Below are 19,616 nucleotides of genomic sequence, written 5' to 3' on the forward strand. Positions count from 1 at the left end.
AGTCGTATTATAGGACCTACCTACTTTCACTTCAAATTTCATTTGAACAGTTTTGGGAAAAGTTAGTGACCTTGAAATTTGCTGAATTGAACATAGAAACCGATGGGATTTTGATACTGGTATTACACCCGACTAAAATCTTGGCACAAATGTATAATTCTCTGTAGAGATTAGAGAGTAAAGAAGATAGTGCCAATCCATTCAGAGTTTGTAAACCAAATAGAAGCAGGGATACTGACCTAACTGTAACTAAATATATCAGATTACAATTAATGCTGTAAACACACATTGTCAACATACCTGCCAGAGATGTATTGTTATCTGTATAATAATATCTTACACTAAAACACTGCTATAACAGTTAAATGAATATCAAATTAAGTTTTCCAGAAGACAACAAAAGTGAAAAATATAGAAAAAAAATCATGCTGAACACTTTTACCCTATGTCAGGATTTGGCTAAACCTAACAGTTTTGGGGATATATGTGAAAAACTACTGTCTGATCCCTATGTTCTATTGTTACTAACGGCGGCCATGTTTTTTGATCGATCAAAAATCTAAACATCTCCTCTGAGCAAGATACCACAAGGAACATTCATATTAAGTTTGATTCTAATTAGTCAAGAAGTGTCAGAGGACAAGATTTTTGAAAAATATCATTAAAAATGGCAAAAAAATGTCGAAAAAGGGCAATACCTCCTAAATGGCTTGACAGATTAAAATGAAAATTGACCACAGATAGATCTCATCATGTTGAACACTTTTATGCACGGCAGAATGTGGCAAGGTGAGCTAAAAGGTCGATTTTAGTGATTTTAGTTGACCCCTTACAATTCAAAAACCATAAGAAAAATCTGAAATCTGATTGAAAAATGCAGGGAGCGATTTTCATAAGGAATCCAATGAAAAAAAAATGAATGCTGCCAAGGGCCTAAATCTCTCACCTGGGATATGAACAAAAAATGTCACTTTAACTCACATTTGGCCATTTATTATTAAGGAGTTGTCGGACAATTTTGACTCAAAGAAAAATTTGGTAGTACTTATCATAAGGATCATTTCATCAATTGAAAGTTACTTTTTATCTATAATAGTTTTGAAGATATTGACTGAAAACTACTAAAAACATCATTTTTCACCTTTCAAGGGCAATAACTGGTTTGGTCTTGCAGTTTCAGAGGAGAAGAGTTCATGACAACACCAAATGATGGCAATAGCTCACATGGCTTAACAGCCATTTTGAAAATGAGTGCCTGGAGAAGGTTTTTGTCATTACCATTCAACTCAAGATACCATATTTCCTTGGTAAAGAAAATATCGCTGAAATCCAGGCAAGTAAAATAAATGGTGGGGAAATGGCAGCTACCTTGGAAAATGTTCATGTTTATTCACAGATAAAAAATCCCAATGGTAATTTTATGCAGGAATTTAAAGGAACAATCATACCATCACTTCTATTCATTTTTCCTCCGTGTATAGAGATTTTTGAAATGATTGCAATGAAAATACAAAAAAAATGTAGAAAAAGGGCAATAACACCAATATTGGATGAAGAATTTTCACAGAAACTGATAAACAGGTAAATCTCATCATGCTAAACATTTTACGCATGTCAGAATCTGGCAAAACCCAACTTTTTGGGGAAATTTCGAAAAATATACTGATTAACCTATTTTTAGTAATGGTGGCCATTTTTTTATATGGATCAAATTAGTGGTCATTTTGTGCAGGATACCCTAAAGAGCAATCATGCTAAGTTTAATACTAAACAGTTCAGTAATTTTAGAGAAGATTTTTGAAAATTTAAACATAAAAAATTGCAAAAAAATATGAAAAAGGGCAAAAACACCTAAATCAGTCAACGGATATTCACGGAAGTTTGAACACATACACTTCTTGTCATGCTGAACACTTTTATCCCAATGTCAGAATTTGGCTAAACAATACGGCCTTGGAGATATTTGCCAAAATATTCTTTTTGACCCCTATGATCCATTTTCAGTAATGGCTGTCATGTTTTTACACAGATCATCAAAACCCAGCTTTCATTTTGTGCAGGATACCCTAAGGAACAGTCAAGCTAACTTTTCTTCTGATTGGTCAAGTAGTTTCAGAGGAAAAGATTTTTTAAAATGTGTCCGTAGACAGCAGTGGATGCAAAGTGATGGCATAAGCTCACATGGCCTTTGGCGAGATGAGCTAAAAAATAAAAGATTTTTTTTACCCCTTTAACTTCAGAACAGTTTAAGATAAGGTTATCCTGTAAACTGTAAAAAAATTTCAAAACAGAATTTCAAAAGGAGCAGAATGACATCTAAATCATAAAAATTGCATCAACAATAAGCTTTTTCCATCAATTCTAATGATAACACCTATTTTTCTCCCCACATTTCCAAAAAGGGTGGGGTTTAAACCTTAAAAAACTATAGGGTCCTTCGCCATGTCCCTAGGAAAAATGTGTTAAAATTTTAAAAAGTTTGGATAAGTTTCACTTAAGTTTTGGTAAATAAATAGTTAATGGCCGCCAACAATGACAACCCCTAACAAAGACCACAGTGTGATACCATTATATGACTGAAAATTATTTTGTTGTTGTATAAAAATCAAGTGGCTGTGATAAATAGCTGCAGAGAAAAATTTGTAAAATGGATGAAGGAACAGATACTGTGATCACTTTCTACCTCCTGAAACTAAGGAGGTACTAAAAATGGATTTGATCCGTTCATGTCAATAGAAATATCAAAATTAAAATCATCCTATTTGTTTTCAGGAAGTTGGTAGTATGTGTACTATATAACTAAATCACTCCTGTGGGTTATTAACATTAATCAGACAGTCTTCCTGTTAGCTAGTTAATCAACATTTCAATCTTAACCAAAGGATGACTGACAGAAACAAGTGGATAAAAAGTGAGCCGAAAAAAACTTATTCTGTGTGTATAGTTATATGTCTACATAGGTATGATGGAGTATGATTAGTTATTACTCTGGCAGGTTTGTTCAATAGCTACCTTGAAAACCATTCAACATACTCGCTCTGTGAAGGTGGCGTTACATATGGAATTTGATTAAGATAGTGACGCATGCCTCCATAACCTGGTGCTATAATAGTGTTTCCACGATTCAGACCTGTACTACCATCGGTTTTAGTGTTGCCTCTTCTTCTACCCCCACCTAGATAAAAATACAAGTGATGCTGATGACCACTCCTGGCATGAACTACATTACTTACCTTGACAGAATCCACTCTGTATAAAATATAAACCATTACTATACTCACAGTATTACAATCAGGTAGGTAAACATTCTGATATAATATTATGAATTCTCAATTTTTCTTATTTGACAAAAAATTATATTCAAGTCCTAAAATTGACTGCTGTTAATATACCACACTTCATTTAACTAATTAACAAACTATCCTTAATTTTAATTATTTAATTAACTATGATAAGTACTTCCCTCAGCAGTAAAATGTGAAAGAACTTTTATTCATTGGTTTCAAAGTTCATGTAATTGTTTCATGGATCCAGGCATTTCATTGGTTCATGTAATTGTTTCATGCATTCGTTTATTTGGAACTTATTTGTGTTTGAAGATTCTAAGTTCCGTTTCACAAGAATAAGGCAAAAATTGCTTACAACATTTACCTCACTGAGTTGAAACTGAAAACCAAATATCATATCATTTTAATCAAAGGGAATCAAGATATTGTGATGGACATTTTCACTAAAACTTATTTCAGACAGAAACCAAACATGAGCCCTATTATTATTCTGCCATATGCCAAATTTGAAATTAATTTGATCCTTAGTAGTAATCCACACCATTCAGAGATATTCAGGGGTTTCACTTTTAATTAAAAAAACCGAGAAATATGCTTATTGTATAGCATTACCTCTTTGTAAAGCTTCAGGTGTATTTTCATCATACATAATTCCACCATTCCACATTGGTGATGACCCAAGGTGCATTGTCGTCACTTTGACAGGAACCTGAGTTTTATACTGACTTATACCAGGCAATGTTCCTTCTACCATTGAAACCTGGTAACAAAAAAATAATAAAAGAAGAAATAGAACAAAAACTTAAGACTCTGATACATGACCTAGGATTACTACTATATCAACAAAACAGAGACATATGTCACAAGTATACATGACAGCACCTAGGAGTACTTCTATATCAACACAACACATATGTCACAAGTATACATGACAGCACCTAGGAGTACTTCTATATCAACACAACACATGTCACCAGTATACATGACAGCACCTAGGAGTACTTCTATATCAACACAACACATGTCACCAGTATACATGACAGCACCTAGGAGTACTTCTATATCAACACAACACATATGTCACCAGTATACATGACAGCACCTAGGAGTACTTCTATATCAACACAACACGTCACCAGTATACATGACAGCACCTAGGAGTACTACTATATCAACACAACACATATGTCACAAGTATACATGACAGCACCTAGGAGTACTTCTATATCAACACAACACATGTCACCAGTATACATGACAGCACCTAGGAGTACTTCTATATCAACACAACACATATGTCACAAGTATACATGACAGCACCTAGGAGTACTTCTATATCAACACAACACATGTCACCAGTATACATGACAGCACCTAGGAGTACTTCTATATCAACACAACGCATATGTCACAAGTATACATGACAGCACCTAGGAGTACTACTATATCAATACAACACATATGTCACAAGTATACATGACAGCACCTAGGAGTACTACTATATCAACACAACACATATGTCACCAGTATACATGACAGCACCTAGGAGTACTACTATATCAACACAACAGAGACATATGTCACGAGTATACATGACAGCACCTAGGAGTACTACTATATCAACACAACAGAGACATATGTCACAAGTATACATGACAGCACCTAGGAGTACTACTATATCAACACAACACATGTCACAGGTATACATGACAGCACCTAGGAGTACTACTATATCAACACAACAGAGACATATGTCATGAGTATACATGACAGCACCTAGGAGTACTACTATATCAACACAACAGAGACATATGTCATGAGTATACATGACAGCACCTAGGAGTACTACTATGTCAACACAACAGAGACATATGTCACAAGTGGAAAAATAATGCACAGCAAAAGTCATTTTTTGACTTGATTTTAGTATAGTTAATCATCCTTTCCATATCAAGGTCAAGCTATGCCTTAAAATTTTTCTAGATACAAATAATCATCTGTAGTCAAAAGGAAATATTTGGTCCATAGATCAACCTCATATATACCTGTTGTTGGTCCAAATATCAACCTTCCATAACCCTGTTGTTGGTCCAAATATCAACCTCCCATATACCTGTTGTTGGTCCATAGATCAAGCTTATGTATACATGTTGGTCTATAGATTAACCTTATGAATACCTGTTGTTGGTCCATATATCAACCTTACAGATACATGTTGGTCCATAGATCAATCCCATTTATTCCTGTTGTTGGTCCATATATCAACCTTCCATATACCTGTTGTTGGTCCATTAATCAACCTTCTACATAACTGTTGTTGGTCCATAGATCAAACTTACAGGTACCTGTTGTTGGTCCATAGATCAAGCTTACGGATACATGTTGTTGGTCCATTGATCAATTTTATGGTTACCTGTTGTTGGTCCATATAGTACAGTTCAGCTTTGGTTCTCTCTTCTTCAGTAACAGGTATTCCATCGATCACCAGTAACTGCTTCAGTTTATAAACCAGTAGAGGTCGGTGCATATGACGTCTGGCAGCCTGTTTAAGACAAAAAGTAATCTTCAATCTTCAGGTACAAATTTTCATTAGCTGATTGAGTTCAGGTTGCTCTCAAATTCTCAAATATGGGTTTATAAAAAAATATTACTTAGCTTGAAATTAAAGGCTCCACCAAAAGCAGCTTAATACAACTGCAAATCTTGAACCCTTAACAAGAGGAGAAAGTATGGACAAATCAATTGCCGGTTAACAGGTGATGCAAATCCAATCCATGATATTGTTTTTTTTATCAAATGTGTGTCATTTTTATTAACTGGGAAATTTGGAATAATCATGTAAATGTGCAAAATTTTAAACTTAAATTATGAATATTATATAACAAATAACAAGGAAAAGACAAGTAATAAACAACAAACTTTTAAACAACAAGAGGCTCCCAGGAGCCTGAATCACTCACCTGGTTGAATTTTGCCTTTCAAGGGCAATAAATTAAGCAAGAAGTTGTCAAATAATTTTGACTCAAGAAAACTTTGATTGGACTTATCATAAGGATCATTTCAGTAAATGGAAGTCTAAATCTACCATAGTTTTCCAGACAATGGCTGAAAATTGTAAAAAAAAAAAAACCTGTCATTTTCCCCTGTCAATGGCAATAACTCTTATAAGAAGGCATCTGACAAATTTTATGCCTGAAGACTTCTGTAGTCCTAAAAATAAGGACCATTTCAGCTATTGAAAGAATTTGGCTAAACCTAAAGGTTTTGGAGATATATGCGAAAAACTACTGTCTGACCCCTATGTTCTCTTTTTAGTAATGGGGGCCATGTTTTTCGACGGATCAAAATTCCCCACATCAGTTCTATACAGGATACCCAATGAAACATTCATACCAAGTTTGGTTCCAATTGGTCAAGTAGTGTCAGAGGAGAAGATTTTTGAAAGAAATAACAAAAAAATAGCAAAAAATGTTGAAAAAGGGCAATTACTCCAACATGGCTTAATAGATTAAAATGAAAATTTGACCGCAGATAGATCTCATCATGCTGAACATTTTTACCCCATCAGAGTTTGGCTAAACCTAACCGTTTTGGAGATATATGCGAAAAACTACTGTCTGACCCCTATGTTCTATTTTAAGTAATGGCAGTCATGTTTTTTGACAGATCAAAAATCCCCACATCAGTTCTATGCAGGATACCCCAAGGAACATCCATACCAAGTTTGGTTCCAATTGGTCAAGTAGTGTCAGAGGAGAAGATTTTTGAAAGAAATAACATAAACTAAAGGCTCAAGAGAGCCTGAATCACTCACCTGGTTTATCATCTGCTTATTTGAAAAACTTGAGGAACGAGACAGGTTACGTTAAAATCAACTAAACTGTCAAATGCAGGAAATGCTTTTCATAGCATTTTCATGACCTGAACCAGAATTTTGCTAAAGGCAATCTTCTAAAGGCTAGAAGGTCAGTAACTATAAGGGGATTTACCAAACATGATGTTAATCTATAGATCATTTGAGGAAACAAACAAAACTGAACAATAATAATACTTTATTTCAAGAGGGTAACACTGTTAGTTTACAACTAATCTTCCCTGAGGCCCTCACACAAAAACAAAAATACAGAGGTTAATTTCAATACTACAAAATGAGTACTAGAAAATATTACATAAATGCATACAAAAAAAGTTATCATTTAAAATTATAGTACGTAAGGACATCATATTTTGATGTAAAAAAATAAAGCAAATGACAAAACGACATTTAATCAATTTTTTGTTTAATGTCATAATGACCTTAGCAACGTGGTCAGTCTATATATAACCCTTCAGAATGGTGTAGCAACATGGACAGTCTATACACAACCCTTCAGAATGGTGTAGCAACATGGACAGTCTATACACAACCCTTCAGAATGGTGTAGCAACATGGACAGTCTATATATAACCCTACAGATTGGTGTAGTAACATGTGCAGTCTATATATAACCCTAGTGATTGGTGTAGTAACACGGCAGTCTATATATAACCCTAGTGATTGGTGTAGTAACATGGACAGCCCACAGATTGGTGTAGTAAGAAAGACAGTCTATATATAAATAACCCTACAGATTGGTGTAGCAACATGGACAGCCAACAGATTGGTGTAGTAACATGTGCAGTCTATATATAACCATACGGATTGGTATAGCAACATGGGCAGCCCACAGATTGGTGTAATAAGCATACTTATGGGTGTAGTAACATGGGCTTAATGTAATAAACTTACAGGATTATTGACTAAAGAGATTTCGATTAAGTTTACCACACCATCCAGTTTCTCTAACTCCTGTATTTCCTGTAGAATATAAAAAAATTAATTGAATACACTAAGTTTGTCTCACTGTATTCATCAACATACTAGTGAACTGTGACTGTGATATTATAATAACTTATGTAAAGATCATAACTCATTAAGGAAGTAGTACATTAAAAGATGCATTGAATGACTGGAGTGAAATATTAATAATATTCTATACAAGTACCTACAAATGAATGTGACAATCTCTATCATATACAAGTATTATATAACTGTAAAACATACCCCAAAAAAGTGGAATATTGTCCATATCTGGGTATAATCAGCACCCCTTTTCTAATCCGGAGATTGTAAAAAATTAAAGAATCTGCCCTGGAGACACAATATGAAAGAATGAAAACTTGTACCGAAAACTTATCAATAAATAAATAATTGTTCTGACACTTGATTTTAACATCTGTGAAAGTCCCACAAACTATTTAATCCATTTGTTTTCCGGTTGAAATAAGCAACACTATCCACTTATAATGCAATCTGTGATGAAATTTGAAAATGCTCTGAAGTGGACCAACATGGCAGAATCCTTAAATAATTGACAGCAATGATATTTTTTCACATAAAAAATTCAATCAAATAAGGAATACATAAGGAACAGATACCATGGCATCAAATTTTAACAATGTTTAACTGTCCAATATATCACTTGATATTTGATGTTTTTTTACTTTTCTTCAACACCTCATGTATATTGTTTTATAATTTGCACCCCTACATAGCAAAACTTTTTTTTTTTTTGCATTTAAGTGCAGATTATAAATGTTTCATTGTGGTACTACAATGTACATTTACAACAACTATCATATTAGCATGCCTAGTTCTATTACAATCAATCAGATGTAAAATATATTTTACTAAGTGTCTGTTAAATTTTTTTGTAAAGTTAAAAGCAAGATTCATTTTAATTGAGAAATTTATGGCATAACATTTTCACAAAAATATAAGAATAAAATGTGACATAAAATTACACACAATGGGGTATATAAGGGGATAGAGTGATAATTGGTTAGCTCAGAATAATGTGTCCGAGTAGGATAATATGCCTAGCTTTGAGTCAGAATAATGTGTCTGAGTGGGATAACATGCCTACATATAAACTGTTGCTTCTGTGAGCTAGCACAATACATATACAGCTCAGTGTGTCAGACTAGTTAAAGGCAGGGTCTGTTCAATTGTTCTCATCAAGTAATGCATGAAATATTTGCCATAGGACATGAAGTCATAATCAATCAATATATATCAATTACAAAATTGCACAAAGAAACGAAATTACACACTCAAAAAAGCACAGAATATTTATGAATTCTACACATAAAAAATGTGCACAATTTTGAGTGCGTAATTTCCCTTCTTGAGTGGTGAGTGAATAATTCAATTGCTGGTACATATTTGAAATCCTAGTGCAAAATTAGAAATATGTTCGTGCATTCCTAGTGTTTATTTTGAAATTTTTAGTGTGTAATTTTATATCACATTCTATTCCCATCCTTTTGATATGAATAGTGTGCCATAGAAATTCCCTTCCATGGAATATACCTGAACTCTGTTAGAACCTAAATAAAGTCTTTGGAGATGTTCTAAACAATGAAGATTAGATAAATCTCTGATACGGTTTTCTTCAATGTGCAGTTCTTGTAAATTCCACTGATTTACAAATGAAGTCTCTGAGATGCCTTTTATCTTATTCCTGTCCAGCACTAACTCTCTCAAATCATGTAGACCTTCCAATCCTTCTATTTTTAATATTTCATTACCTGAAATATAATATGACATAAAATGGTCATAATATAAGAAATCACTGACAGATAGAATTAACAAGGTTGCAATTTTAAACCACATAATCTTCACTTGAAGTTGATACTCCATTTTATATTTGACATTACAGATCATTAAACTATAAGTGTGGACTGACTGTTTGTCAGCCATATATAGGTGTCTTCAAAATATGAAAACAATAAGCAAAAACCACATTTGTTACAAATTTCCTTATGTAATGTCCTAATGATAGCATACCATGATAAAATAAATTGTGTAGTTCAACATGCTTAAAATGTACGAAAGTATTTAATTTCTCCATAAAAGGAGGTGGATATCTTCAATATGTAAAAAAATACAGAGCAAAGTTCAAATAATGTTGCTTTAATTTACAGTTAGCAAAAAGAAGATACCATTTACAACTTGAAGTGACATAAAGTTGCTAAGTTCAACATACTAAAAATGTAGAAAAAATTTATCACATTTCTCCATAATATTAGGTGGTGTAGGTCTTCAATATGTATATATAATTTCTGTGCAAGTTTGATATTGCTTTAATACTTTTTGATTAACAGATTACACAAAGTATGTAGTGTTAAGCAAGACGGACTGACGGATAAAGTGGAGCAGTTACTAGACTTGCTTTCATCGTTGATGACAGGTAAAAATTTAAATTTTAATGTCATGTCTCCTTTAACACCATTTAAACAGAGAGTAATTTACACATGTTTATAGAGTAATTGACATCGTTTTATACAGAGTAGCTATAGAGAGTAATTGACACTGTTTTATAGAGAGTAGCTATAGAGAGTAATTGACACTGTTTTATAAAGAGTAGCTATAGAGAGTAAGGCTAAAAACCACTAATTCCACTTCCCATAGGCTTCTATGCTAATTTCACAATATTCAATGGCTTCTCTGGACTTTACCTTAACTTTAACCTGCAGATGACTATATATCAGCATGATTCTACATATGTCAGCTCACAATCCTCAGAATGGCATGTGGGGTTAGCAGACTTGCAGTGCAGTACTGGTCACCGGAAGTGAAGGGTCTATAAATAGCATGGGAAATCCCAGTGTTTTCACTAGATAGGGGTATATTTAAAAATCATTATGGAGATTAGGCTTCACATCACAAGAAGCAAAATGCACCTATAAAATGTACAGAAATGTTTTTCCTTTCAGAAACTGTTTAAATTTTTTAAATAAGATGAGAACTTTTTTCACAGCACTATGAGGAACAGGGGTAATTTCTGCGTAGGACTATTTTTGTGTACGTTCCAAATGCTCATTGGTTGAATTGGTGGTCTGTAACCTAAAGAGTCACTTTTTGTCTTAGAAAAAATAAATAACTATACAGGTATCTTCCTACACACATACTGAATGCATTTGCAAAGTTTCAGTGAAATGTGACAAGCACTTTTTTAAATATTTGATTTTTAAATATAGGGTAACCAAGTTGTGCGAGCAAAAAAGTGAAAATATTCTACCATACTGAAATGCATTAAATATTTGCAAAGAACTTTTTCTGACTTTTCAAATAAAAAATATCAATCACAACTTGTTTTTTAACAATATTAATGAAGAAATAGTTTTAAAAGTAATCATTTTCTGAGAAATTGGTCTATTTTTAAAAATTTATTTCTGACATGCCTCCCCCTTTTTCTTGATCACATGTCAAAAATCCTAAATCTTTAAATTTTCACAAAAGGTGATATATTTGGCTTTAAATTTGTAAATACAGTGTTTTCACATTAAAACATGACCAGTAAAGGGCACCTAAAGCAAAAAAAGTGCTCAATAATGGATTTTCCATGTTGCCATAGGAGAATGCTTATATGGCCTTAACTGCAGTAATGAAAGTGAGGTTTTCCTCAATTCTAACCTAATTTTTGCTCAAATCTACACAAAACTTGATTTCAAGTGCTTATTACTACCATATTTAGGTAAATATAGCCCTCAAAGTTTAATATTTGATATTTTTACTAAATTTTCTACACTTTTTACAAGATAGGACATAAAAATCAGCCAAAAAGACCAATTTTCCATAATTTGGACCTATAACTTAAAAAAATGCATATTTTGAAGGATTTTTGTAGTGTATTCCTCTCATGGCAAAGTTAACAAGATCTTCAAGTAGTTTAAAGCTATTTCAAGAAACTTTTCATTTTGCCATGGCTTCATCTTAAGGCTAAAAACCACTAATTCCACTTCCCATAGGCTTCTATGCTAATTTCACAATATTCAATGGCTTCTCTGGACTTTACCTTAACTTTAACCTGCAGATGACTATATATCAGCATGATTCTACATATGTCAGCTCACAATCCTCAGAATGGCATGTGGGGTTAGCAGACTTGCAGTGCAGTACTGGTCACCGGAAGTGAAGGGTCTATAAATAGCATGGGAAATCCCAGTGTTTTCACAAGATAGGGGTATATTTAAAAATCATTATGGAGATTAGGCTTCACATCACAAGAAGCAAAATGCACCTATAAAATGTACAGAAATGTTTTTCCTTTCAGAAACTGTTTAAATTTTTTAAATAAGATGAGAACTTTTTTCACAGCACTATGAAGAACAGGGGTAATTTCTGCGTAGGACTATTTTTGCATACGTTCCAAATGCTCATTGGTTGAATTGGTGGTCTGTAACCGTAATTGACACTGTTTTTTTAGAGAGTAGCTATAGAGAGTAATTGACACTGTTTTTTTAGAGAGTAGCTATAGAGAGTAATTGACACTGTTTTATAAAGAGTAGCTATAGAGAGTAATTGACACTGTTTTTTAGAGAGTAGCTATAGAGAGTAATTGACACTGTTTTATAGAGAGTAGCTATAGAGAGTAATTGACACTGTTTTTTTAGAGAGTAGCTATAGAGTAATTGACACTGTTTTTTAAAGAGTATCTATAGAGAGTAATTGACACTGTTTTTTAGAGAGTAGCTATAGAGAGTAATTGACACTGTTTTTTTTAGAGCGTATCTATAGAGAGTAATTGACACTGTTTTATAGAGAGTAGCTATAGAGAGTAATTGACACTGTTTTTTTTAGAGAGTAGCTATAGAGAGTAATTGACACTGTTTTTTAGAGAGTAGCTATAGAGAGTAATTGACACTGTTTTTTTAGAGAGTATCTATAGAGAGTAATTGACACTGTTTTATAGAGAGTAGCTATAGAGAGTAATTGACACTGTTTTTTTAGAGAGTAGCTATAGAGAGTAATTGACACTGTTTTTTAGAGAGTAGCTATAGAGAGTAATTGACACTGTTTTTTTAGAGAGTATCTATAGAGAGTAATTGACACTGTTTTTTTAGAGAGTATCTATAGAGAGTAATTGACACTGTTTTTTTAGAGAGTAGCTATAGAGAGTAATTGACACTGTTTTTTAGAGAGTATCTATAGAGAGTAATTGACACTGTTTTATAGAGAGTAGCTATAGAGAGTAATTGACACTGTTTTATAGAGAGTAGCTATAGAGAGTAATTGACACTGTTTTTTTAGAGAGTATCTATAGAGAGTAATTGACACTGTTTTTTTAGAGAGTAGCTATAGAGAGTAATTGACACTGTTTTATAGAGAGTAGCTATAGAGAGTAATTTACACCATTTTATAGAGAGCAGATTTATTCATTATTACAAAAAATTAAATAGTTTTACTTATATAATTCATCCTATTAATTTACAGCTAAGCCCATAAAGGATACTACATGTTTTATCTTTTTACTCACCTTGTAAAAACAAAGCTTTTAAAGATGTCAGTCTTCCAAGTTGTAAGGAAGCCATATCTTTAATATTGTTATAACTACAATTAAGAACAAAGAAAAATACATCTTTTGTACTAATGGTCAACAACCAAACCAAACAGAACTATCTTTAGTAAGGGAACTAAATAACATTTGATGTTTGTAATCCTAAAATAATTCATATGTATGAACTAGAAATACTGTAAGCAAGCTCACAAAAAGAAAAACCGCACTTCAACTAGACATCAATGTACGAAGTTTGTTGGATTATCTCCCTTTGGCATTATCCAACAGTATATATATTCCTTCATATACATCTACATATGACATCCAACATTCCTATAAAATTACATCAAAATCCCTAGTGTTCTTTAGGAGGAGTTGCGCTTACGAGGTTTTACCATGTAAAACCCTTAAGTTGAATTATCTCCTCTAGAAGTCCATAGACAGTGATTATATTTCTGCATACACATCTGCATATGATACTAAACCTTCCTATAAAATTACATGAAAATCCCTTGACAGTTTAGAAGGAGTAGGGCTTACAATAAATGTGGACAGACAGAGAGATGGTGTAATTCCTATAAACCCCCCCCCCAAAAAAAAAAAACTTTGTAAGGGGATATAATAAATCAAATGACACGAAAATATTAAAAGACATTCTACAATATACCCCAAAAAGTCAACAATTTTCAAATCTTTAATGCCTTAAGCTGCGCATAATTTATGCCTTACTTAAAATACATTCTGAAACAAAGGAAATTTTTCAGACTGATGCATGATATTTACCCTAAATGTAGAACCTCTAAGTTTTCCATGACAGGAGCAAGAGAATCTGTACTGTTATTGTTGTTGAAGAAATCTCCTCCACGATTATTAATGACTGTACCAACAACAGAAACCCTCTTATTCTGAACTGGTTTTTGTCGAGGCATTATACACTCTATGTGATTGTGATTCAAACAAAGAACCTACAAAAAAAAACCCAACTCAAACATGCAGCACAAAAGAACCATCTACTTCTAAATGTGGAATAACAACTAAATATACAGCACAAAGGCACCAACTATCCTTAAATGTGAAGTAACAACTACACTGTGAGCAAGCTCACAAAAAGAATACCCCCACACATAAGTTCAACTTTCTCTCTTTGCAGTCATCTGACAGTAACTATATTCCTTCAGACACATCTATATACGATGCTCAACCTTCCTATTTAGTTTCATTAAAATCCCTTGAGCGATTTAGGAGAAGTTGTACTTATGAGGTTTTAAGTAGCTGTCTTTGTAAGAAGCATGAAATATCTGAAAAATGTGATACACCCCAAAAAGGCTACATATTTTTATTTTTGTAAATTAAGTTGTTTTATGGGTCTATACTATGAAATATGTAATTATTCATTCCAATCTGCCTGCTCTTAGGATATAATCAACATTGAAAATCCAGTAGATTCTATTGTATTTGAGCGTCATTTACAGAGTTATCTCCCTTAATTTTGAAATCTACTGTGCATTCTATATAATTTTTATCTCCTAGAGCATGGGTTATATGAAAAACCACATGTTATTTTCTGTTTACTATGACATTTCAAACAAAATATCAAAAATAAAAATATGTAGGCTTTTTACCCATGACTCACATTTTGCATGATCCTTAGCTGGAGTATTACTTAACCTAAATTTGGATTATCTCCCCTTGGAGTATCCCTACAGTAAGTATATTCCTCATGAACATCTATATATAATGTCCAAACTTCCTATAAAGTCTCATCAAAATCCCTTGAGCAGTTAAGGAGGAGTTGCCCTTACAAGAAATGTGGACAGACGGACAAACTGATGGGGTGAATCCTGTATACTCCCCCTCATCACTTTTGCAGTTGGTATAAAATACAGCACAAAGGCAACATATATACCAAAGTGTGAAGTTACAACTCAAAAATACAGCGAAAAGGTACAATCTATCCTTAATTGTGGAATAAAAACTCTAAACTACAGCATTAGGGTACAATCTATCTCTTAGTTTTGAGTAACAACTCAAAAATACAGCACAAAACTACAGTCTATCCCTAAGTGTGGAGTAACAACACAAAAATACAACACTAAGGCAACATTCTGCTGGCCATGTTGGCACCATTAATCTTTGAGTGTATACAAACTTACCCGTAAATTAGGAAGATGAACAAGTCCACTAAATGAGGTCAGATTGTTGTGTTCCAAGTTAACACTACAAGTAAAAATAATGATGATGTAAGGCAATGTATTTGATCACAAAATTACATCATAAACATTAGTATCATATTGCTCCTTGAAACCTCATCATGGTTTTTATATTAAGTACCATCCATATAAAATTCAGACAATGCACATATTAAAGTAATTCATGGTAGAGAAAAACCCACTGGACAAACAATGCTTTGTCAATCTACATATGCTATATTTTAATGTAACATGTCCTTTCCATATTCAGATCTGTAAAAAAGTGAATTTGGTGAGGTTTAAACATGCATGAATCACCTTCTGTCTGATTTTTTTTATAAAGACCATTACTTAATTAAAGAACCTTAGTGAGCACCATCTCATACCCCACATGTCCACATATTGGACTCTTGATTAAAAAGAATTTGAATTAAAAAAAAAACAAAGGGTCTTAATTCAATCTAAATAAAACATTAACTTGATCTGTAACTCATCATGGTACATTGTAGACTCACATACCTAAAATCAGCTCAATATCTGAAAGTGTTGAGAAAAAAATTCAGAAAAATGTCATCTTAATGAAATTTGCTAAGTCCAAGGCCTGTTATTTTTCAGTAAAAATTAAAAATCAGCAGAGCAGAGCAGAACAAAACATAAACTTGATCTGTAACTCATCATTGTAGATTCACATACCAAAAAAATCAGCTCAAAATCTGCAAGATTTTAGAAAAAAAGTCAGGAAAACTAATGATGGAGTGACGGTCAAAAACTTTATACCCTCTGCAAATTCACTATTAACTATAAATACTGTGAGCAAACTCACATAAATAATAACCACTGTTTGGCTAGGACATAACACTACTCACGTTAAACCCTTAGGTTTGATTATTTCCCCTTAAATGGATCTGATAATAACTACTTTCTTCATGAACTTTCATGTAACGCCTAACTCTCTCAAAATCCATTAGGGGGGTTTAAGAGGTTGTGCTCACAAGATGTGTGGACAGACAAACAGATAGACAGGGTGATTTCTATGCACCTTCCCAAAATTTGTCTGCTGGGCCAGGGTAAAATAAATGTTGAAAAAATAACAAGAAGCTCTCAAAGAGCCTGAATCACTCATCTGGCAAACCATACCTTATTAACTAAGTAAGTAAAGGTACCATGCTTTGTTACCATGTTGGACAAAAAAATTGCTGAAAAAGAGCATATACTGATTAATACTTTAAGTTCAAAAGAGTACCTAAGGTACTGTAAAATGTTGGAAATGCCTTAAAAGTGTTTTTAGAACCTCTGAGAAAAATTTGGGCAGGGATACCCCTATGCCCTGTTACTCCACAGGGTCTAAGGAGGCATTAGCCCAGTATACACTTGCTGAAAAAGAACATAAAATTAAGTTAAACCATGGCTATCCAACACTTTCATCATCACCATTCTTATCAGAAGACCATGTTTACTAAATAAACCAATTATCATTAAAATCATAGCGAGGATCAAAATTACCAGGAAAATGGACGCCCAGAATGATCTTTCATCACCATTCAACTTTTAACACCTAGTTTCCTAAAGAAGAAATCTGAGTAACTGGTGAAAATGGTTGTAAAATGGCAGCCATTTTGAAAACGGCCGCCTAAAAAATAATTTCAATACTGCCAGTCAACTCAGAATATCATGTTTATCTTGCGGTAGCTTTCATTTTCATTATTCTTCTATAGCCGAGGAAAAAATAGCAAAAAAAAGCATTTTGACCCTATGTTCTATTTTTAGTAACAGTGACCATGTTTTTTCACCAATCAAAAATCCAAATGGTCATTTTGTGCAGGATACCATAAAAAACAGTACCGGTAATACCAACTTTCATTAAATTCTGTACAGTAGATTCTGAGGAGAAGATTTTTGAAAGTAATAACATCAAAAACAAAAAAAAAAATCAAAAATAGCAATAACTCCAACATGGGTCAACAAATTCTCACAAAGATTTAACCACAGATAGATCTCATCATGATGAACACTTTTACCCCTGTGTCAGAGTTTTGTTAAACCTAACGGTTTTGGAGATATATGCAAAAAACTGCTGTCTATCTTTAGTAATGGCGGCCATGTTTTTTTAACAGATATAAAATCCAAATAGTCATTATGTGCAGAATACTTTAAGGAACAATCATCTTAAGTTTCATCCAAATCCATTCAGTAGTTTCAGAGGAGATGTTTGAAGAATTGTGAACATGGACGACGATGACAATGGACACCAAGTGATGGCAATAGAAAAAAAAGGATGTTTTCTCTTAAAGCTTTTTTGATAAATATTTTTTTACAAAAAAGCAATTTAAAAAATTGTAAAAATTTCAATAACTTACCTTCTAAGATTGAGGAATGTGTCATTAAGTCCAAGATCTACAATACGTATGGCACTATTAGGTAAATCTAACTCTCTGACTTCTTCAAAGTTAGAATGACCCAACTTCTCAGCAACAAAATCAGGTGTAAGTCTACCACCAAATGTATCCTTAGCTATACTACCTTCTGTTGCTTCCTGATAATAAAAAATGTCAGCTTTATCCTCAAAACCAACACATTTCAGTTTCATATAAAACTAAAAGTGTATAACAGCATCTGAAGAAAGATACAATGACCCTAAGATAGGTGGTGATGTGTAGTGATGTAGCTGAGCAAAGATACACTGACCCTAATGTTGGTGGTGACATGTGGTGATGTAGCTGTACAGAGATACACTGACCCTAATCTAGGTGGTGATAGGTGGTGATGTAACTGTACAGAGATGCAATGACCCAAAGGTGGGTGGTGATGTGTAGTGATGTAGCTGTATAGATACAGATACAATGACCCTAAGGTTGGTGGTGATAGGTAGTGATGTAGCTGTACAGAGATACAATGACCCAAAGGTGGGATGTGGTATGTGGTGATGTAGCTGTACAGAGATACAATGACCCTAATCTAGGTGGTGATGTGTAGTGATGTAGCTGTACAGAGACACAATGACCCTAAGGTTGGTGGTGATATGTGGTGATGTAGCTGTACAGAGATACAATGACCCAAAGGTGGGTGGTGATGTGTAGTGATTTAACTGTACAGAGATACAATGACCCTAATCTAGGTGGTGATGTGTAGTGATTTAGCTGTACAGAAATACAATGACCCAAAGGTGGGTTGTGGTATGTGGTGATGTAGCTGTACAGAGATACAATGACTCAAATGTAGGTGGTGATATGTGGTGATGTAGCTGTACAGAGATACAATGACCCATAGGTGAGTGGTGATGTGTAGTGATGTAACTGTACAGAGATAAAATTACCCAAAGGTGGGTGGTGATGTGTAGTTATGTAGCTGTTCAGAGATACAATAACCCTTATCTAGGTGGTGATGTGTAGTGATGTAGCTGTACAGAAATACAATGACCCAAAGGTGGGTTGTGGTATGTGGTGATGTAGCTGTACAGAGATACAATGATCCAAATCTAGGTGGTGATGTGTAGAGATGTAGCTGTAGAGATACAATGACCCTAAGGTTGGTGGTGATATGTGGTGATGTAGTTGTACAGAGGTACAGTGACCGGAAGGTGGGTGGTGATGTGTAGTGATGTAGCTGTTCAGAGATACAATGATCCTAATTTAGGTGGTGATGTAGCTGTGCAGAGACACAATGACCCTAATCTAGGTGGTGAAAAAGTTTTTTTTACATTTTTGAAATTCTGTACATGTGATATTTACATGTCACCTGCTTCCAGGTACCTACAATGCATGATTTCATTTAAATCATCT

At 33.6% G+C, this 19,616-nt stretch overlaps 1 protein-coding gene across 7 annotated transcripts in view; it reads right to left on the reverse strand.

Annotated features, from left to right (window-relative positions):
* The window catches only part of LOC148623241 (leucine-rich repeat-containing protein 9-like), an 81,045-nt gene that overhangs the window by 5,503 nt on the left and 55,926 nt on the right, over nt 1-19,616 (reverse strand). For 5 of the 7 annotated variants that reach the window (XM_088564924.1, XM_088564927.1, XM_088564922.1 and 2 more), the window contains 9 exons: nt 18,195-18,370; nt 15,802-15,865; nt 14,432-14,613; nt 13,628-13,701; nt 9,679-9,896; nt 8,056-8,124; nt 5,701-5,829; nt 3,900-4,047; nt 3,013-3,175 (listed from right to left, as the gene is read on the reverse strand). In XM_088564924.1, coding sequence (XP_088421050.1) covers nt 3,013-3,175; nt 3,900-4,047; nt 5,701-5,829; nt 8,056-8,124; nt 9,679-9,896; nt 13,628-13,701; nt 14,432-14,613; nt 15,802-15,865; nt 18,195-18,370 — 1,223 coding nt within the window. Of the gene's footprint in view, nt 1-3,012; nt 3,176-3,233; nt 3,250-3,899; nt 4,048-5,700; nt 5,830-8,055; nt 8,125-9,678; nt 9,897-13,627; nt 13,702-14,431; nt 14,614-15,801; nt 15,866-18,194; nt 18,371-19,616 lie in introns of all 7 variants that reach the window. The other 2 variants (XM_088564926.1, XM_088564929.1) reach the window with 2 other exon arrangements.

The sequence above is a fragment of the Perna viridis genome, chromosome 2 (assembly GCF_037379345.1).
Source record: "Perna viridis isolate PV_CMFRI_1.1 ecotype Kerala chromosome 2, ASM3737934v1, whole genome shotgun sequence".
In the NCBI taxonomy this organism is placed as follows: domain Eukaryota; kingdom Metazoa; phylum Mollusca; class Bivalvia; order Mytilida; family Mytilidae; genus Perna; species Perna viridis.